General features: G+C 39.6%; 2 protein-coding genes and 1 pseudogene across 5 annotated transcripts in view; 2 read left to right on the top strand and 1 right to left on the bottom strand.

Moving 5' to 3' along the window:
- pkmyt1 (protein kinase, membrane associated tyrosine/threonine 1) overlaps window positions 1-20,786 on the top strand; it is a 40,458-nt gene extending 19,672 nt beyond the window's left edge. For 2 of the 4 annotated variants that reach the window (XM_088324384.1, XM_088324385.1), the window contains 7 exons: window positions 14,129-14,525; window positions 15,991-16,228; window positions 17,730-17,997; window positions 18,565-18,668; window positions 18,735-18,907; window positions 19,248-19,453; window positions 20,223-20,786. In XM_088324384.1, the coding sequence (XP_088180510.1) occupies window positions 14,157-14,525; window positions 15,991-16,228; window positions 17,730-17,997; window positions 18,565-18,668; window positions 18,735-18,907; window positions 19,248-19,453; window positions 20,223-20,547 (1,683 nt within the window). In that variant the 5' untranslated portion in view covers window positions 14,129-14,156 and the 3' untranslated portion in view covers window positions 20,548-20,786. Of the gene's footprint in view, window positions 1-10,684; window positions 10,850-11,225; window positions 11,483-14,128; window positions 14,526-15,990; window positions 16,229-17,729; window positions 17,998-18,564; window positions 18,669-18,734; window positions 18,908-19,247; window positions 19,454-20,222 lie in introns of those variants that run through there. The other 2 variants (XM_088324382.1, XM_088324383.1) reach the window with 2 other exon arrangements.
- Window positions 3,974-4,069, top strand: LOC148347763 (U2 spliceosomal RNA; annotated as a pseudogene).
- LOC148347764 (elongin-B-like) lies at window positions 4,346-11,233 on the bottom strand. Its single transcript, XM_088324388.1, has 4 exons — window positions 11,057-11,233; window positions 8,429-8,563; window positions 8,247-8,355; window positions 4,346-5,177 (listed from the first exon to the last, which is right to left on the bottom strand). Exons 1-4 carry the CDS (start codon window positions 11,057-11,059, stop codon window positions 5,065-5,067), a joined length of 360 nt encoding a protein of 119 aa, XP_088180514.1. The 5' UTR covers window positions 11,060-11,233; the 3' UTR covers window positions 4,346-5,064.
- Window positions 20,787-22,306: the final 1,520 nt, after the last annotated feature.

Consider the following 22,306-nt stretch of genomic DNA (forward strand, 5'->3'; position numbering starts at 1 on the left):
CAAGTCACTTATTTGTATCAATCAAAATTCACAGGCCACAATTAAACCATCCTCTGGTAAATTAAAGTATTAAATATCAGTACCGCTGCTCTTGTGATTGCTGCTATCACAGGATGCCGGTTCTTCTTTGATGGTTTACAGGAGGTTATTGTAACATGCAACATACAAGCTACACATACTTGCCAAGACTACATCTTTTTAAAAAAAGAAAATCCTTTTAAATGTAAACAATTTCAAAAGTTTGGACCCGAAACTAGTATTTTAGCCCATGCTTTATTTCCAATTGAAGTTTTTGTGCATAAATAAACAAGTTCGACTAGTGATGGGAATTCCGGTTCTTTTTAGGTAACCGGCTCACCAAAAAGAGCCAGCCCTTTTAGCTCCCCAACAGCTACTCAGATTGGTTTATTTTTCTTTAATTGCTATATCACCGATGATGTAACATTATGCATTAAATTACTTAAAAAGGGGGGAAATTAAAGGAAAATAGGGAAAAAGAAAAAAATGTAACATCACGCACAAAATAACGTAATCTCAAACATTAAATCTATAATCCTACTAAATGATTATAGCAATTATTCTTTTCTTTCGACCGTGAACTCTTAGCTCATTTAAATTATGAACTTTGTCGTAAGCAACACAAAATGTAAATTGAAAATATTGATTTTCCAGTGCAACAACGAATAAGTCATGAAATACAAGAATAAACTTTAAATATATTACGTGGCAAAGTTAGGTTTTGTAAAAGATTACCACTCTGCTTTTAAACAAGCACGTTTTTTTAAAAAAAATTCTGGAGACGGATTGTGCTTCGCCTGTAAAAATGGAGTTCGCGATAAAGTCGACTGCTTTTCGATGTGAAAAAGATAGTCAGGGATGTGATCTGACCAAAATGAAATTATCTGAAAATTAGGCGGGGGTCTGGGGGCCGCGGGCACCCAGCTAGGTCCAGGGCAGTGCCCTGGTGGGGGGACAAGTGGGGCGAAGCCCCCCGGAGCTCATGGGTTTTACGTTTTTTTAAGTACTTTCAATGCACTCAGATGACAAAGAAATAGACAAAACAACAGCATCAATTTTCAATGTATTTTGAACTATCCCATATAAAATGACAGTTTAAGTCAACTCAAAATCAGTCACATTAAAAAACATTGGACTGCCTTTGCTTTTAAAAACTATCACTGAGAATATCATCATATCTAACTCATGTGATTACTAAGTTAACACATAAATCATGTTGAAGAGTTCAAATTTCATGAAGAAATAATTGTATCATGACCAAATGAAAAGTAACTCATATTAGAACATACCACAAATGTCTTTGTTATAGCAGAAGATGTTATCTATAAATGAAAGTACAATAAGTATAGGCCCTACAGTAAAGTGTTGGTGTAATGTACACATGAAAATCTATTATTGTAATTGTTAAATATTTATGGCCATTTTTATTACGTTATAATATTTTCGAAAAAAAGGGGAAAACTGTCAAATAAATTTGAAAAGTTTACCACCTACCTCAAAATTCACGACTCTATCAGCAACTGGTACAGGTTTTTGGGGTGGATCACGTCTCTCTATTACCGCTTCCGTTTGTGGTGTCAATAAGGGATGGAGGCCTTAAAGTTTTGGAGTTTTCGTTTGGGCACCGAAACTACCAGCGATGGAATAATTTGTTGTTCTTGACTGGAGTTCTTTCACGTGTTTTTTGCTCTTTGCGTGACTTTCAAGAGCTTTGAAACCTCTCCCACCATAGACAATGGTATCATGGCATCAAATGCAAAGCGCTTTCCCGGCACGATCGATCTTCCGAATAAAGTCACTGAACAAATTCGTCACAGTCTTCTTTCCAACATTTGTAGATAATTCCTTCTCCAACCAGTCCGATCGAAACTTGTTTTTTACGATCTTATCAATTTCTTTACCTCGCGGAGCATCTTTGCGTTCGATCTCGGACATCTTTCTTTAAACACTCGGCAAAAACGTGTGAGAAATGAACAATGGCATACTCCTACGCCTTTAAAACAAGCGCGTTTATTGGTCAACACGGAGACTTCAACCAATCGCAAGTACGTTTCATTTCAGTTACGGAAACACTAAAATGGAATGCTGTAGAGACTAAATCGTTTTTTTTACCAATTAAAAAAATCGAAAATCTTAAAATTTTATTTTTGGAGATAAAAAAAGCGGAATTCCGCGAATTAGCGGAAAAATCACATCCCTGGATAGTATGTATCGCTACAGTTGGGGCCAGTGTCGACAAAAGCATTTTTCTAACTGCTTGCTATGATAGCACCATAAAATCGCTGAAAAGGCACTCTGCTAGCCCCAAAAATATCTGAATCATGTGATGCTTATTATATTTTGTCCATTTGTGCTTGTTTAATAATTCCAAATTGTCTGTCAGCTTCCTTTCATTGTTTCTCAATGTATGCACTACTTCTAGATGTGTGGTTTCATTTTTAAGAATTTAACCAATCACATTTCGGCCATTACTTGTTGCTAGTCTCAGAAATCTACTCTGACGCCTTCAGGATGAGATTTGCAGGCTCTGGCCCATACAATCAGTCTTGGAGATAGCAGTTGGTGTAGCCAATCATATTTTGAGTTAGCGTCTGAAAGGAAGCTAGTGGGTTTTGAGCAACGTCACCAGTTATGCAAAAGTGTGACTGGCTTAGTCGCTAGAGGGCATTTTCAGCCTAGTGGTAAGATCTTATGCGAAAACCCAATTCCGACATGATTCGGATATTGGCCAGTCGGGGCTAAAATGTCAATCATCTGTCTGGCTGAATTTCTGTCTCGCTGCCTTTTTGTGTTTTTAATTATGCACCCATTATAGTTTTTGTGTTTATAGTCTTTTTCTAAGATTTTGTTACCAAAGATAAGCGCAGGACCTTAAAAGACACCCCCACCCATCCCCTACACTCTCGCTCATTCTGAGCTCCTACAAGGGACTGCTTTCGGGGCGCGGAGCCACCATCGAACCTGATACCAAGGCGCAGGGCGATAGCCAGGCGGCAAAATTATGCCTCTCCTACTCACAAATAAATTTCACTTCAAAGAGCTCATACCAAATTGTCCGCAAAGGACAAATCAATAATTCTGTGGGGAGCTGAAGGTGTAGTTCTAAAAAGTCAAATAATAATTGAAGGTTTAAAATGTATCATCATACCATTTGATTCAGTATAATCACAGACAAAATTAGACAAAGAATTTTGATAGATATAATGGACTTTTTTTCATGGTTCAATTTGAACAAAAGCACTTGTAGGCTATCAGAAGGGTCAAAATGAGGCATTTCTACTATGGTTCTTTATCGTAGCCTTGAATCAATATCGCTTTGTATTTTCGAAGGTGTCACTGTCCAAGGTGTTCCATAGTTTAAGTTAAGGACTTTCAAAGCTAATTTTCCAATTTATCCAGTACCTAAATCTGGTGTGAATCATGCCACAAATATAACTGTGATCTACAAATGCAATATTTAATCTTACATGAGCATTTATCAAAACATGATTTTCATATCTTGAGTACATTGTGAATACCGTAAATTCCGGACTATAAGGCGCACCTGATTATAAGCCGCACCCCCCACATTTCGGGAGGAAAATTGATTTATTACATACACAAGCCGCTCCGGTATATTAGCCGCACGCATCCACATTGAGAAAAGAAGTCTTTTTTAACTGAACAGTTCTAATGGGGAGAACCTGTATAGATATGTTATTTCTCAGTTGCCTGCCAATTATCAGACATATCATATTATTCCTCCAGCCATTAGATTTCATCCCAAACCGTGCCTGTGAAAGGTACCACCACGCAACACGCTCGCAGGGCTCTAAGCGTAGCTGTTAAAAAAAGCTGTGCCACAATGAAAACTTAGATATGGCAGCGAATACCGCAAGCCTCTAAACGTATCGGTATGCCATGAAATTCGTTAGGAAATTCTAGACATGTAGGCATGTGACGAATACAGCAATGCTGTGAGTTTGATTTTTGCAATCCGGAGATGGAATATGAGCTTGCTCTGTCCACTCCACGCATCGGCCCGGTGTTGCAGTACCTCCGGCAACGGTGCATTCGGACTGATCGCTGCATGGCTCTGTGGCTAGGACCTTGACTCGGCCCCTTGGCTTTGTAGCGTATTATGATTTGACTGATAACGGATAATGGATAATTGATAAAGAATAATATTAACAATATTAAAATTCAAGCATTTTCAAGGATTTCAAGCAACTGTACAAACCCGGTCTCTGTAGGGATTTTCCTTGACACGGTTGGGACAGAGTGCTTGAGAAAAACACATTGAAAACACAACAATCCCCTGAAATAAAGAGACGCAAGAAACATTAACTTGTAAAAAACAAAAACGGTAAACCTTTAATTAAGCAAGCTCACAGTTACAGGGTGCTTTTGTGGGGGAAAAGGTGCAGCAAAAGGATGACGCGTGATAATTTCCAGAGATCGATGGCCAAAATCCGCAAAAACAACTTTCTTATCTGGTGTCCGAGAGGTACCCGCCTTTGGTCTTAACAGAGATGACACAAAAACAACAACAAAAAAATAGATGTCAATAACTATTTTCCTGGTTGGAATAAAACAAAAGTGGAAGACATGAGAAAACGAGAACACGGTCATCCGTTTGTGTGACGATAAAGCCCTGCGGCCATGCAGTTTGCCCATTTACACACCACACGCCTTACCCATGCAGGTTACTTCTAAAAAGAACTACTTTCATTTTTTTTCCAGAAATATTCATGAAAATAATTAGAATAAGTCAAACATGCACGCATACATTCACACTTTCCGAAGGAGCAGAACCCAAGTGGAAATCATATTTACCTAAAAACCTGACACGTGAAACCAATTGGGAGAGAGGGCGGTTCGGTGATGATAGCATGAAGGTAACATGATGGGGTGCGGTTGAGTAGTAATGACCCCATTCCCCCACCCGTCGCTCATCAACTTAATTGACTGTATAAATCTCCTCCAACCCACTAATTCTTCACTGCAGTTTATCCACACACACGAGCCCACCTACACCCCATTTCCACCATCGCGCCACGCAGCGCATCACTGCACGGCTTGTTCGTTGGCAGTGCTACCAGAGTCCTGAGGCTTCATCACATCGGGGAGCTCCGGGGGGCTGGAGAAGGCCTCGACGTGCAGCTGCTCAAACATCTCATCTGCGATAAAAAGATCGTCTTGAACTACTGCCGTTAGTCAAACTAAACAAAAACACAAGCATTTTTAAATATTTACTAGACAGTTTTTGCTGCTGGTGTGTCACGGCTTTCGCAGTTAGGTCGGATTATTGTTTCTTTCTGTACCTTGTTTCCTCCTGGTCAATATGGCTTAGCTCCATCATAACTTTCATCTCATAAATTTGATGGTCTTTATCTCACTCCTTGTTATTGTTTGATCAACACTTGGGTACATATCCTACATAGTCTTTCACTTGTGCATGGTTAGAGCTAGTTAGTATCCCAACATGTTTCGTGTGGTCTTCTTGTTCATTTAGATATGGTTAGTGTTACAACATATCTTACGCTATCTTTTATGTTTTTGGTCAATTGGTTTTACGTCAAAGAGTCAGAGTTAAAATGATTCTCACAAACGTTAGTCGTGTCGGCTAATGTCAGTGGACGTCAACTTATTTGGATCTTCAGCAGGTCAGATTGTACTTCAGAGGTCAATGTTTCATTTTAAGTGAAGTCTCTTTGAATTCAGCAGGTGCTACTTCAGGTAGGGTTAGTGTTCTGACATAACCTGTGTTGTCTTAGATATAGAATTTGAAATATTTTCCCGAGTGATTGAAGATCTGGTATCGGTATGGTGACACGCCGCAGCCTGTCAATATCAAGCTACGGTTTATCTCTGGAGAGCTGAATGGCGCTTTACACCCGAAAACAATGCCGCCTATATGATGAAGGTGCTGTATCTGAGTCAGATCAGGAGGCTCCTCCTGCTACTGGTAACCATGCAAACCAGTACCGTTTCATGTGGGGGAGCGAACCATGACCCAAAAACGACCGAGAGAGGGATGGGCGCCGCCAGGCTGTCCTTACCCAAGAAAAACAACAGGAAGCCGTGACCCCACGACCCTGGTGGTTAAGGGATCCGTAAATTTAGTTTTACCTTAGGGAAGTCTACAGGCATCATACTTACAGACAATGGAAACTGCCATTGAGGTGGCTCATCCCATTCTCCATATTATCTACCTACATTTATTTTTCGTCTTACACAAAGAGCGGGAACTACAGGATGTTCTAAAAATGTATACACATTGACTTAAAATAGCCAATAGACTTTTTCTCTATTTCAGATTTGGTTTGGGAGCTAGTATGGTGGATGATAGAAATAACACTCGCAAAAAAGATGTTCTGAAAAATTCTGGAAATGTGAAAATAAAACTCAACTAAAAGACATGTCAGGGCGTGTGGACTTAGGAGATTTATTTTCATATTTACAAAATGTTTTCAGAACAATTTTTCATGTGCAAACTTAAGCACAGTACCCACCTTTCTTTTTACCAAAATAAAATCTGAAATACAGGGGGGAAAAAAGCTCATTGGCTATTTATTGTCAAAGAGTGTGTACACTTCTTTTGGGGTAAAGTATATTTTTTAAGTAATACTGTGTCATAATAGATTTGCAACAATTTTTTTCTAACTTGTTTTAGGGAAACTTTTAAAACAATTTTCAAAGTTTTCCAGTAAGCGAGGGCGATCCATTTAATTCAAATTCTACAATATGAAGAGTTGCTAATATGTGAAAGTCGAGGAAGGAATTTTTGAGTTTGGTTGAAATAACAAAAACCGTATTGCTTTAAATCAGGGGTCTTAAACTTGGCAGGGCCATTTGCAGCCCCCGGGTTGATGGTTTGAAATATTACATTTTAAAGTGCAGCTCAATTTTAATGGTTAAATACATTTGTTCTTGTATTTATCCTTTAATTGTGTAGAGAATGTACTTAATTACTTATTTTCTGAATTATTGTTGTATATGCTTATTACTGACTTACTTTTTCTTACTAATTCTAATCAGGTTTATTTTTATAAGTTTATTGTGTTTAGTGGAAAAAAATCTATTTAAGAACAGTGGAATGTTTTTTATCTGAAGTTTTCTTTCGGAATGCCAGATTTGGCCCAAGTTCACCCAGACCCTAGCTTTGGCGGCCCCCAAGAAAAATGTGTTTGAGACCCATGCTTTAAATAATTGGCAAAAAATATATGAACTGACATAATTGTTCACTTTTTAAAACACAGTACTCACAAATTTGCAATTAATTTACATTATATGAGGTTCACTTGGAGGGAGCCAACTGATTGCCCACTGACTTGCTGCTATGAGTACCCCCGAAACCAAAAACTTCGCAAAAAGATTGAGAAAAATAAATTTAAAAAGGGCAGTTTTGTTCTCTTTGAGTCTCCTTAGTTTGCATTCTTCCTTGGGCTTTTAAGCAATTCTTTTTGGTTGCACAACACAATACAGTGACATTTAGTAGTCAAATAATACATGCTGTCCCTTTAAGTTTTGTTCTCAGCCTATCTTAAGTAGCATACTGCTGGATTGGCTAGTTTACAAATACCTGATTTATAGTTACCAACTACTCGATTGTGGCTTTAAAACAAATACCAACAGCTATATTTTTGCACAGAGATAAACACTACATATACATCTCTGTATTTTAACTAACATAAGGCCCACATATAATTCTTTGATTTTCTTTAAGACGTATGCCTGCCAGTCGTGCGATGCGCCCTGTGTAGTGTTAAATAGAACCAGCTACGGAGACTGCTCCTTTTAACACGGTGCGCCATGTGGTTGTGAAAATACATTACAACTTGTGAAAATCACTCGTTTAAAGATTTTGTGCAGAAAATGTTTTTTCAAAATGTATTAAACATTCTTTAATTGTATTTATAAATATGTTAATTCTTTTGTTTTTTTTCATAAAGCTTTTAAATCCCATCAGTGTAGGATGACCAGGAACACTTTCCTTTTTATAGATTCTTTGGTCATCTCACCCAGCCCTAATTTAATGAATGTGGTAAAACTACTGACTCAAGGTTGTTTAAAGATGTCATCATCACATTGCAAGTGTTCCAAGCGTTAGAAATGCCTGATTAGGTGTGTCGGAATTTGAACAAAATCTAACCAGAAAGTGCCCATTTTTTGTGCAGAAAAGAAAAAAATTGATTGTTGATGTGGCAAAATTCTATTTTTATATACTTAACTCACTGATAACTTACCATTGACTCGAAAAGCTAGACCGACAGTAGCCGGCGCCTGCGGTCTGGCAGTCTGGTTGGTGAATCCGCTGTCGCCCAGAGTTTTGCTGTCCTCTAGCAACTGGTCGTCCTGGAAAAATCACATTAGAAATCAAACGCGGGATTCGCTTTAAAATTTGTGACATGAGATGTGGGCAATTCACTTTGTAGAGCCGCTGGTCCTCGGGTGGTCTTTTCAGAATTCCCTCCACGATACGCTTTAGTTCGTAGACTGTGGTGGATTCCTTGGCATCTGTGAAGATGGTGGTCTTGTGACGCCGGATCATTAAGAACACATCCTGTAAAGAGGACAAATGAGCCTGAAATCACATTCTAAAACTGTTTTGAGATCTTGTCTAGTGTGCTGCAGGAAATTGCCCGATGTTGTATATATTTTTTAAAAAGCATCCCCATGTTCAGTACCTCTGATTTCTTCCCATGATTAACAGGGTAACTAACATTCATAACAGAGTACCAATATATATATATATATATATATATATATATATATATATATATATATATATTATAAACACACACACTAGGAACATATTCATTGTTGGAGAAGCTGTTTAAGACACACTGCAAAAAAAAATAAAAAATAAAGTGAATAATATCAAGTAAAAACCTTGCAGCTAATTTAGCTGATTTTACTTATTACACATTTTACTAAAACAATTGGAACATAGTAAAAGTCCGTGTCTTCTACAGGCAGATAATCTTTGCTAACTTTAAGAATTACTTTTGTGATTTTTCATTAAAAAACTATTATAAATATAGTTGAAATTGTAGCCTGGTCATCCTGGAAGGGGGATTACCCCATATGCGGTCCCCTTCCTTGTGATAAAGGGCTATACAGATAAACATGACTTAACTTAAAACAGATTAATATTGTAAAATACTAAATAACACAAAATTTTCAAAAGGCATACAAATGGTGGTTAAAAAGGTGAGAAGGGTGTGGAGGAAATATGTTCCGGTACAGTGTAAACCCCAAGATAATGTGTATGTTTATGTTTATTATCTAGGCTAAATTTTGCCTCAAATCGGTTGCATGAAAGCAGGTTAAATTTAGCTCAGCTCCGTTACTGTGGAGATTTATCCCCTACAGCAGTGATTTTTAACCTTTTTTGACACTAGTGTGCTGCGGCACAGTGGTCGAGAATCACTGCTCTACAGCTAGCCTGCCCCAGATTAACCCCAGAGGTACATGTGGCACTTCTACGGTTTGTCATGTAAAAAAAAGAATATTTTTCTTTTAGCATTTACTTGATATGTTTCATTATTTTAACTATCCTGTATTAAATTATACATGTATATTGTCATGTAATTCAATTTCGTTAACTGCATAACTGAAAGTCATTTACAGCCATTCATGTTACATTAGTAACTGAAATGAGGACCACAAATAAAAAGTACAAGCTTTATACTGTCAAATTCTGTTAAATAATATAAACTTTAAATATAATTTGGAAACTGGTGCAGTCAATCAATGGTTTGGACAGCGTACCTTGGGACTTTTTAAATAAAAGAAGTGTGCCTTGGCTAAAAAACTGTTGGGAAATACTGTCCTAAATTATTCAAGTCAAATAGTCAATGTGAAATTAGCAAAGATTTAGCACATTTATACCTGAAATGAGGTCTAAATCTAGTGGAAGCTAGAGCTCTTGTTGGTGATAGGAATGAGTGGAGAGGTGTTGTAAAAGGATAGTGGGATGTGTGGACTCGTTCTAAGGGATGGGCAGGGCACCTGTATGATGCGGCAGGGGTAAACCGGTGAAAGTTGTCGGGCCCTGCTGTTGAACAAAAGGGTGTGTTGTGTCACCCTGACCCGAGCTACATGGCCGCTTTCTTGTGTCCCGTTTCATCTGGAGGGGCGAAAGCATGGCCAACTTAGGTGCTGAGGTGCCTAACTTGTTTGGGTTGGCCATGGTCCAAAAATGTGTGTGTATATTCTAGCTATTTTTTCCCCTTTTTATTTTCTTTGTTATTGTATGTGTTTGTCTCGCTGTCGGTCACCCCTCTTGAGGGATATGACCAAGGTAGATAGATGGATACCTCAAATAAGCTTTTTGTTATACTCTTGAGTTGTACAGGCAGAATGATAACATTTGTATCCATTTATTTTGAAATCGTCATAAAAACACATTGATTTCAAAATAAAACGATGCAATAGTTTAGCAAGTCATGTTTGCTCCGACAAATCTTAAAATAAAAAACAACCAGGATATGCATGTAAAACGTCTGATGGCTGCAGATAAACACATTCCCTCATCTTAGTTAACGAGTGGCGAAGCAAAAAGTTGCCAACGTCTTCAAATGACAAAATAAACAAGTGTAAATACGATTTGGAAGCACTCTAATTATAAATCGACTAGGAAATTCATCCGCTTTCCGGAAAGCACCACAATTCCTGGCAGTAATCCAATCGTGCGCTTTATGCTGGAGATCAGCGAACAAATGCAGAGAAATAAAACATATTTTTGGAGTGATGTTTAAGGACACGGGAATTCAATGGCAGCAATTTATTCGCATCTATTTTTATCTGCATTAACTGGAGGCAAAAAAATGACATCACCCCCAAGGTTGGTCGAGTTACCTCGCTATCTTTGTATATGAGAAGCTTGAAGCTAACATAGCAAATTTAGCATAAAATCGCTATTAAGTACGTTAATCCAATTCTATTATGACAGACGGCGTTGGGATTTTCATCCAAATCAACGGTGGTTAATCTCCGATAACTAATTAAAGACTTAAGTGAGGAAAAACGCCATTAAAAACAACCCACTTACCATCTCAAGTTATCAGCTAGCTAGCCCGATGCGCCAGCCCAGTAGTGCAGCAGAAGCCCCGGTCTGACTGCGCATGCGCGGTTTTCCGGCGAATTAAATGTGTACGTCGTATTCACGAAACTGCGGGGCGCGTCACTACGTATTTTTTTTTAATACAGAATTTGGCGCGAGCGAGTATCGTGTGCGGCAAATTCGAAACCCACTCGGCTTCTAGGCAGGACACACTAGCCTATTAAAGTGATTGGCTGCTGCAAAAGCCAATTAGATTGCAGTGTGTCATTTACTGGAGCCAATAATATGTAAGCTGCCGAGAATTCTAGTGGGTTTTATCTTCACCCTCTACGTCACGTCACGACTTGTTTGAATGAGTTTTGGGTGGGATCCTCAGTTCGTTCGGAATATAAATTCATTTTTGTGCAATGAATGGTAAGTTAAAAATTGTATTCACTTGTGCACGCACCTTTAACCGCATTAAATGATATTGATGTTCACGTGGATGTCAAAATGTAATCCTAGGTCAACGAGCTAATGCTGGTAAAGGTAGTCAGTCATTCATTTTTGTTGTTGACGCCGTCGTTGAGATTTAGAATCAAAGTATTTTCTTAAATTGCTTTGCAAACCAAAGCTGTGTTTGCATTAAGATCGTGTGCGGAGTCCATGCAGTTGCAACCTGTGGAAAAACACTCTTTGATCTTAATCTTACCAGTTGGGTGAGATCATGTCCCAACAGTAGTATTTGTTTTCACAGTTGGCTCTTTTATACTGTATATCATTTGTGATAAGCGTCTTAAAAAACGTCAGCGAGGTCAACATCACTATCACTAAGTAATACGGTTGACAAGGATCACCCTTCTCAAGTCGTCATGTAATAAAAGTATACCGTCCCCATACTTGTCAACCTCAGCCAATTGCTCCCTTTTATTAATGATTGCAATTTCTTGTATCGGACGATAATAATCCTTTAAATGAACAACGCGGCACTTATTTACCTGCAGACCATGTGAAATGTGAAAACTATATTTTGTGGAAACAAGTTTATTTACCATATACACAAGCAATTATTTGAGCATCTTTCTTAGTTCCTTCCCCTTTTGAAGTAAATTATGTGTTGCATATTATACGTAGCAGTGCAGGATTTTGCAGTCATCAGTTCTACAGATGGTTTGACTCTCACAGAAACTGTCACAATTTAGTTTAATTTGCAACAAAGATGTCAGTTTCTATTGTCATCCTTGTAATCTGTATGTACTTCCCTCACTTGCAGAAAACTGATTGTCAACATTAGACTGAGCAAGGCAGAGCAGAATTTCGGAGATGTATTTCATTGATTTACACGAAATATAAATGCTTGATCTAGATAACAACATTCATACTGGTTTCCTGCGGCTCCTTGAAGTCTTATCTATCTATCTATCTATCTATCTATCTACCTTGGTCATATCCCTCAAGAGGGGTGACCGACAGCAAGACACACACATACAATAACAAAGAAAATAAAAGGGAAATAAATAACAAAACAAAAAAACACAAAATGTTTTGGACCATGGCCAGCCCAAACACCCAAACAAATTAGGCACCTCGGCACCCAAGTTGGTCATGCTTTCGTCCCTCCAGATGAAATGGGACACCAGAAAGCGGCCATGTCACTCGGGTCAGGGTGACACAACACACTCTTCTGTTCAGCAGCAGGGCCCGACAGCTTTCACTGGTTTACCCCTGCCGCATCATACGGGTGCCCAGCCCATCCTTAAGAACGCGTCCACAATCCCACTATCCTTTCACAACACCTCTCCACTCCTTTCTATCACCAACAAGAGCTCTAGCTTCCATTATATTTAGACCTCTTTCCTGCAGTGCACTCATAACACCATCCATCCACGTCAATCGCGGCCTTCCTCTTGGTCTCCTTCCATTGACTTCTGCTCTGTAGATCCTCTTCAACATTTGTTCCTCGTCCATCCTCTCCATATGTCCAAACCAACCGAGTACTCTCTTATCCACACGCTTGCTCAGTTCCACGACTACTCCAGTTCTGTCTCTCACAATTTCATTTCTCAGTCTCTCCAATCTTGTCACTCCTAACATAGTCCTCAAACACTTCATCTCAAAAACATTCAACTTCCTTCTTCAATCTGCATTCAGGCTCCAAGTCTCTGCACCATACAACACAGTCGGCACAATCACACTCTCATACACTCCCCTCTTAACATCCATACTCATACTCTTTACCCTTGAAGTCTTAAAAAGCATTAAATTCATTATTTTAAAAAAGGCCCTCATGGCATTAAAATTTCTTAAATCCAATTTTTGGAAGTCTTGAGAATGTAAACATATTAATAAGATTTATTTTTGTTTGAACTCAAATTATCTAGTAAAATTTATCCATTGCCTTTTTTTTAATAATTCACCGATTTACTTTTGTGGCAACAGTAAAGGAACTATCAAAACGGTGATTTGGTTTTAGTTTGGCGTTTTAGAGCAGACTTAGGTCTACCTACAATACACATACAGTAGCAACCTCAAACAAAGATGTTTACATTGGACTGTCTTAAAGTGTAAATTTAATGAGAAGTGCCTGTCTGATGAACGTTTTTAGCTTAAAAGCTGTGCCAGGTAATGTGAAAAAGAACTCCTTTCTGATGTATTGTTTGCCAGAAAGGAGTTTTTGTTTTGTTTTTTTTTTCAATTTTTTTGGTTGACTTGGTCTTAAATTTGAATTCAAAAGGCATTAAAAAGTCTTAAAATTTAACGTGCATAAGCTGTTGGAACCCTGTTATAGTTCTAGTAAAAGTGTACCGCGCCAATGTTAGCAATCTTCTATGCCGTTGTCGTCTGCTCCCACTGACCCAGACTATCCGGAATAGAGCTGGAATGGGCAAGATGAGATCGGTCTAACCAAAAAAAAGTGTTTGAAAAAAATATATATAGATTTTCCTGAACAAAGAACGGCCTACGCTATTTGATATGATAAATAAATGTCTGAAATAAAGGAAAAACACAAGTGGACAGATATGTGTACCCTTTGTTTTTCCAATGCACTAACTTGGTCGATCATTTGTTTTACTCTTACAGATCATTGCTCAAAGGACTAGAAGACACAATGTCAGTAACAGTGGATACAACAGTGACCAGAGTACTCCCACTTCCTACCCACTTTGCCCAGGCAGAGCAGTCCTTCTCCCTGAAAAAGCGCCGCCACCCTCTTTCCTTGTCCTCCACGTCCGACTCTTCCGTCTCAACCCCTGAACTGTCGCGCTCTCTGCCGCCGCTTGCGCCGTCCAAGGGTTCTATCTCCGTCAGCCGATTATTTTCCCAAAAAGCGTGTCCTTGGACACCCCTGTCTGGTTCCCTAAGCCAATCGCAGCCTCCGGAATCGGTGTACGACCCCAAAAAGCAGCAGTCGTATTTTAATCAGTGCTTTACGACACTGGGCCTGCTTGGAAGAGGTTCCTTCGGTGAAGTTTACAAGGTGAGCGCAACTTGTCACAGTTCAATAGCAGTGACAGCATTACATCTGGCTCGGAGATAAAATTGAATATTTTAACACCTTAGGAGAGCAGTGCAATACCATGTTTCCACCACTTGTGGCATGAGCACTGTAGCGCTTTTCTACCTTAAAGGCTGGTTAGAAGAAACCTTTTTAAGATTTCTTTCTGCGTTTTTAGCCAATGAGATGCATCACAACGACGTTTTTTAAATGTGTAGTATGTGGAAGGTATGAAAAAAATAACAGAAGATCAATGACACACTTGTGGACTTGTAAAAGATGAGTGTTTGTTGAATCCAAAGATGTTGAATATTTGCATCTATAAAACTGAATGGAAGACAAATAATGACCACTCGATTCCCAAGGTTAGAACTGTGACCACGTCACACAGCAGAAGTAAATTGATTCGAGGCACCGAGCCCAAAGAAAACCCAAATTTCCATATTTTATTGGCGAGGACATAGGAGGAGGGAGGCTTTGACGAGTGCGTCGATGAGCACACCAACAAGAAAAGGGGACAAAATCACAAGAGGGGGACGGAATCCATCACATTTCCTCCACAAAGAAAAACAGACATAGTTCAAACAAACAAACATTGACAATGAATATTTTTTTAAAAATGGATCAGTAAGACAGAAGCCCAGCCCAAACCCAAATGTAATAATTGACTTTTTAAAACGTCGGGTCAGGCTTAAGATATTAGATGGATAGATAGACAGATACTTTATTCATCCCCGCAGGGAAATTCACATTTCCAGCAGCATCCCTTCGCTGAGAACAATACAATAATAAAGCAAAAGGAATACAATATACAAATGCCCAATGTGACGTGCTAATACCCACTGTTTCGTGTTGTATAGAGTATTTAAATAGTGCTACATAAAATACACACTGCAATAAAAGTACGGTAATATGCAATGTAGGGGGCGTGGTTTAATGTGGGCCTTTACTCCGCCGGGTGGAGTTAAAGAGCCTCATGGCATGAGGAAGAAAAGATCTCTTCAGTCTGTCCTTGGTACAAGACAGTGACACCTCTAACCGTATCTTTCTCGTTTTCAGTATTTTTGTGACATTTTAGAAAAGAATTCGGCTAGCACCTTGTTTTGAAACTATTACTTATGACAAAAACTGCAATCAAAATGAGCTTCGACGATCATAACTGCGGGGAGGAGACATTTTTGAAGTGGTATATTTGTTGAGATGAGACCTTATTATTAATTCATTTATTTTCTGAAGTCGTCAAACGTCACACAGTGAGCAAAAATGCACAGAAGAATTAGCTTTTGTCTGGAGATGAGGTGTAGCAGCTTTAATTGTGTCTCTCACTAAAAAAAAAAGCAATTTGCAATCAATGCTGTTTCAGAACCATTTTCAACCCATATTCTGTGGCTTCCAGTTTTTACTTCACCTTTGCCGTTTTCAAAAGAAATTCTGTCATCCTCCTCAGGTGGAAAATGTCAAGGACGGCTGCCTTTATGCTGTCAAACGCTCACTGAATCGCTACAGGGGCAACAGTGACCGGAAGTGCAAAGTGAGGGAAGCGAGGAACCACGAGCGAGTCTGCCCGCACCCTCACATTCTCAACTTGGTCGCCGCCTGGGAGGAGTGCGGTCGCTTGTACATCCAGACGGAACTCTGCCACTCCAGTTTGCTGCTCCATGCGGAGAGCCAGGCTCCTGGTAACGGTAGGAAACTGGAGATCCCAATTCGCTTAAAAGTATTGGCCCCTTAAAAACTTTTGGACATTGGTATGTTTCAGGCTTCAAACTCATAGCTAAAAAACTCAAAATATTTTCGAAGAGTGAGACACAATTGTGAAAAGAAACCAATTTTATATGATGTATTGTGCTAACAAATAAAAAATTAAAAGTAGGCATTGCAAAAATATTCGCCCCATTCGGTTTAATACTTTGTACAACCTCCTTCTGTGATCACAGTCGCAAGTTTTGCACTACTTGAAACAGAAATATTTGCCCATTCTTCCTTACAAAAGAGCTGAAGTTCCTTGAAATTTCATAGGGGTTGTTGGTGGACAAAATCTCTATAGAATTGAGGTCTGGACTTTGGCTTGGCCATTCAAACACCTTTTTATAGTGTTAGTTTTAAACCATTCCGTTTTAGATTTTGCTTTATGTTTACTGTCGTCCTGTTTGGCTCCACCCATCTTCCCATTAACTCTAACAATATTCCCAGTCCCTGCTGGGGAAAAAAACAAACCTCAGAGCATGATGCTGCCACTACCATGTTTGACAGTAAGGATGGGGATGATGATGTTTTCAGGGTGATGTGCCGTGTTACTCTTAGGCCAAAAAGTACCAGTTTGCTTTGAGCCCAACAAGATTCATTTTGGTCTCATCTCACCAGTTATTTGTGTCTCCATGTGGCATTTTGCTAACACCAGACAGACATTTTAATGTTATTTTTTTTCAGAAAGGACTTTCTTCTTGCTCACTCTTTTTTATAAAGGGCAGATTTATGTAGAGTATGGCAAATAGTTGTCATATGCACAGATTGTCCAACCTCAGCTGTGTATCCCTGCAGGTCATCCAATGCAATCGTGGCCCTCTTTGTTGCCTCTTTGATTAGTTATTCTCCTTCTTTGGCCTGAAAGTTTAAAGTGACGGCCAGGTCTTGGTAGGTTTGTAGTGGTTTAATGCTCTCTCCATTTTGATATTGCTTACACTGTGCTCGGGGAGATGTGTAAATGTTGCAAAATCCCTTTTCTGTTTTGAACTTTTCCACAACTTTATCCTGGACCTGAATGTTGTGTTAATTGTTCTTCATAATGTTGTCTGTTCTCCAGTGTCTGTTTCACAGACCTCTGAGTCTATCACAGAGCAGATGCATTTAAACTGAGTCTTGATGTCAGTATGTCATTGTTAGTCCTTTAGGTCAACATCATTCAGAAGTCATAATGGAACTTCTGGAGTCTGTTAGCTAAACTGAGAGAACAGGGGGGCAGTATTTTTGAAACACATTCTTTTTAGTTTTTTTGTTGTAAACAGAATAAAAAATGTTGAAATAATTTTGCATCTCTCCATGATTGTGTCTCACATGTTGATGATTATTTAAAAATGTTTTCAGTTTTTTGGCTTTAAGTTTGGAAGTATGACAACATCTTCTTGGGGGAGAAATACTTTCGCTAGGCAATTTAGAGGATAATGTGCTAATGCTGTTGTGTTACAGATGAGCCTGCAGCTTGGTGGTACTTGTGTGACCTCCTCTCAGCGCTGGACCACCTGCACTCTCAGAATTTTGTTCACATGGACGTGAAGCCCAGCAACGTTCTGGTTACGGCTTCCGGCCGACTCAAACTGGGTGACTTTGGACTCCTGTTGGAGCTCACGGAGAGTAGCTTAGGGAAAGTGAAAGAAGATGACCCCGGGGGAGATCCCAGGTACATGGCTCCTGAGCTCCTGCAGGGGAAATATGGAACTGCTGCCGATGTTTTCAGGTACAATTGACAAATGAAGTGGTACTTCTTCATACGAGTGAATTTTCCCTTTGTGCAATATTGTTACTCCACACATACTATGCACATATCTCATTTCAAAGACTTTTAATCTATTTAGCTCATTTGCTTTAAAACCCCACCCTTCTGAGCCATACACCACTGATGGTAACACCACTCCTTTCATACAGTCCTCGCTTTGCATCCATTCGCAGATCTCTACATTTGAACAATCTATTCAGCCCAACCATTGCCTTGCACCCTTCGCCCACCCTCTTCTTCACATCCCCTTCCAAACACACCAAGCCCTCCCTAACCTGCCCCCGTGATAGCATTTGCTGTGTGTTGTCTGCTCAGAACACAATTCACTATACGTTAATATTAATGACAATAAAAAGAATTCAATTTTAAATCTGCGAAGCAGTAAACAAGCGATAACCCGAGCGCGAAGTAGCGAGGGGGTTTCTGTATTGAATTTGTTTGGAGATGCTCGTATAAAGGGGTACCACTGTAGTAAAAAAATAAAAACTTATGTTATAGAGGACCTAATGTGACTTTGTTGACGCTCAGTTTGGGTGTTTCCATTTTGGAGCTTGCGTGCAATATCGAGGTCCCAAATGGTGGCGAGGGCTGGCAGCAACTCAGACATGGGCGCCTCCCTAACGTCGCATTGGGTAAGTTCAAATGTAAAAATAATTTCCTCACGTTTCAGGATTGTTTAGGTTGTGTTTGTCGTGCAGGGCTATCAACAGACCTTCAGAAAGTTCTTCAGATGATGCTTTCTCCAGAACCGTCTGACAGGCCTACAGTGCGGGACCTTCTAGCTCTGCCTGTAGTCAGAAAACGCAGATGGAAGCGTCGCATTTATCTTTTGATGGCGGAAAGCATGCTGACCCTGGTCTTTTTCTGCCAGGTAACATTTAAAAATATTGGATTACAATTAGTTGCGGTTTTCCGGCTGTTAACTCATCATTGCATGTTTTCCCAAATGCGGCTATAGATGTCAAAGATCCATTTTGACTGGGTTGCCTTACACAGCTATAGATGTCAAAGATCCATGTTAGAGATACATTTTCGCCAGGCCGCCATTGAAGGCTATAGATGTCAAAGTTTTGTTTTAGCTAGGCTGCCATCATCGGCTAGAGATGTCAAAGATCTGCTTTAGCTAGGCTGCCTTTGACGACCATAAACCAAAAGGTGTACCAACCCTGTGCTTTGAATTGCAAGTTAGTTGTGCTTGTTTTTGTCTGTAGACGGTGGTGGGTTTCAGCCGTCGACTTTTATCTTCCATTTACTCACCCATCTTCCCCGGCTGGAGCAAGCCGGCGCCCAGCACTCCTCCCAAAGGGAACTGGGACAAGGAAGTCACTTTTCCCCTCCAGGCCTTGCACGCCGACAGCTCGGAGGACGACAGCGTGGAATCTGTGAAAGTGGAGGAAAGCCCACGACTCTTGAGCAGGTCAGAATATTTGCAGTTTGTCGAATTGTTTCGTATACGAAGAACTTAAAAAAGGTTTGGTGCTCATTATTTACAAGGTTTTACCATTGTGCAATAACAACTGCAGTAGAGGTAAGATCGAGCCCAAAAAATCCAGCCTGGCCCATGGGTATAAAAGCCAGACCCAGCCTGAGCCCGACCAATCACTTTGATTCCAAGGACTCCCTCTTGCCTTCTTTCCCGACGCCACCTTAGTCGGACCCGATAACAATCCACGGAGCACCCGCTGGTGATCATTGTTCCTTTTGCGCTCCTCTGATTTTCCTCGGAGACTCACCTAATTGACGAATTTATTTTCAATGTAACAAGCAGCTAAGGCTACTAGCTGTCGCGTTAAGTTGCCCACCTTGGCTGTTTTGACAGACCGCATACACCAGCCTATCACAGTCGCACCCACAGACTGCTTGCAAACTTTGCCTCGCCTCAATTGGCTAGTGCCATGAAAAATTGCTTCTGATTGGTCAGTGCTGTTAAAACCCAAACAGTGATTATTATGGTTCGCGAAACACTCCATCTCTCAAATAACAAAGGGGGAAACCCGGAACTATAAATCCTTGAAAACTCAATGTCTTGCGATTACACAACCGCTCTACGTCACATCGCAATACCAATTGGATTTCGGTTAATCATGCAGTCGTAGTGCGCGTTATACACCAATAAATACAGTATATCACAAAACTGCTAATAAAATTCAGAAAATGAGAACAAAACAAAGTATTTTCTCCAACAGTGTGAAAACCGTACTGGATGTGAAAAGTTCTTCCACTCCTCTGCGACATTCTCCGGGACACGTCCACCGGAGTCCTCATCTGGATCTTTTCGATTGGTCCCCGTCCGACCAGGTCCAGGGACGCTCTGATTTCCCCCCCAGTGACTGCTACACATCACATACGCCCTACTCCCCAAATCACACCGAGCGTTTGGACTCCAGGCAAAGAAAGCTCTCCTCACGTCGACGCAATCACAGCCGGACCCTAAGTGACGAGCAACCCTGCTTCGAGCCCAAAAACCTGCTTTGTCTCTTTGAGGAAATTGCAGTCAAGGGACAGCAGTAATTGAAACGTCTTTTGAGACTGGGTTGGACCTTGTGTGAAAATATTACTTCTTGCATGAATGCACTATTTCTGCCATGTCTTCACTTAACATGTATGTAAAGAAATCACGTTTTCAAGCTTGATTTGTGTTACAGTGAGTGCAATGATTTTTTGAGTATTATACACTTATGAGATTTATTTTGATTGTGTTTTACTTAAGTTGTTTACGTCCTGAAGATTAAATTGATTTGTCGAGATTTGTTCAGACTCGGTTTGAATCTGGGGCCGGATCCAGACTTTCTGTTTTGAGGCGGGCAGTAAAACAACTCCAAAATGTAAGTTTTTTTTTTCAGGATTATGCTTTAAACTGTTCCCTGTGGCGTTCTAGCCGAGGGCAGGGTTTCTACAGGTGTTAGAAATCCTTGAAAACTTTTGAATTTTAATGTTTTTTTGAGGAATGATAATTGGTTCAATTTTGGGTAAAGTGCTTGTAAATGCTTGCTTGAAATTATTGCCATGTTTCTCAACAATTCTGCTCAAAAATGACGCCGACATCGCTCACTTTGCCATTACATTTTTCCCTCGAGATTAATGGCAGCATTGGCTTATGAAGTGTCATTGCCCCCTATGGGTTGCACCCAAGAGGACAATTGCATGCTTCACATAAACAGGGCACTATAAAATGTGTATTAGTGCAATGATTACGTATCAATTGTGAACATTTATTATGGGCCATGCAAACAAATTAAGGTAGTGTCTCCCAGGGGTAAATTGTAATAAGAAGAATATCTTACAGCTGATTATGTAAGGTTCATTTTACAGTCCTTTTTACCCGAGATAGAATTCTCTCAAAAACAAATAGAATTGCGATTTTCTCAAAATTGAAAAATGGTGTGTTTTGATAAATGCACACACAAGATTCAAATCGTATGTAAATCGTAGAAATTTTGTGGCTCTGCACAATACAACATTCAGACTGTAATTTCTTCTCTTTTTGGTACTTGAAAAATCTCAAAAAGTGCTTAAAAAGTTCTTGAATCTGACTGAAAAAGGTTTATGAACCGTGCATGGGAAATTCAATATGTACAGAACACCTTCAAAGCATTCCTGAGCATGTTATATATGCTTAGAACGCTGAGCTTCTGCAGTTTTGAATGATATTAAACAAGATAAAAATCATATTTGCAGGCACAGTCAGCATTTCAGTCATAAAACTAATTCATCAGATCATTTTTGTATGTTAATGGATTCCAGAATAGCAGCCTTTTTACAGAGCGTCACGCAAATGCTCTTTTTTTCTCGAAGTATTCTTGTCAGATTTGAGCTCAGGAAGGCTTTGGGCTATAATCCCTTTGTTATTCAGTCCCACCACCCCGCCACATACATTTTCCAGGAAGATTTTTGTAGAGAAGAAAATAGACTTACACAAAATATGTTTTTTTTTGCGTGTGTATTCTAACATCCGTCAATTAGTGCCAGTAGTACCTAAACAGATTTTGTAAAGGACAAAAGCTCAAAGTGATGTCTTCAAAAAGAGACCAGAATTATGCTGATACTCAAAATGGTTCAAGTACAGCTTTGGTTTTACTTTGGATGCACATTTTAAGGTGTTCAGGTAAAAATACCAGGTACTGTTTTACTGCATTAGTAACCTATCCTATATATTATACTCGTTCACAAACAATGGGAAAACAGATTTTAATGTTTGGCATTGAATGTGTTTATTTTAACAGTTGAATGCAGTTTTCCCCTGAACCAACTTAACATGTTTTAGTGGCCA

This window comes from Urocampus carinirostris, chromosome 19 (genome assembly GCF_059441175.1).
Source record: "Urocampus carinirostris isolate Australia breed hairy pipefish chromosome 19, RoL_Ucar_1.0, whole genome shotgun sequence".
NCBI classification, from domain to species: domain Eukaryota; kingdom Metazoa; phylum Chordata; class Actinopteri; order Syngnathiformes; family Syngnathidae; genus Urocampus; species Urocampus carinirostris.

What these genes read in the sequence shown, in the direction of transcription:
- LOC148347764 (XM_088324388.1), bottom strand. An exon ending in AGGACCAGCGGCTCTACAAA is followed by an intron (nt 8,356 to 8,428) that starts GTGAATTGCCCA and finishes TGATTTTTCCAG; the next exon opens with GACGACCAGTTGCTAGAGGA. An exon ending in TCTAGCTTTTCGAGTCAATG is followed by an intron (nt 5,178 to 8,246) that starts GTAAGTTATCAG and finishes TTTTTATCGCAG; the next exon opens with ATGAGATGTTTGAGCAGCTG.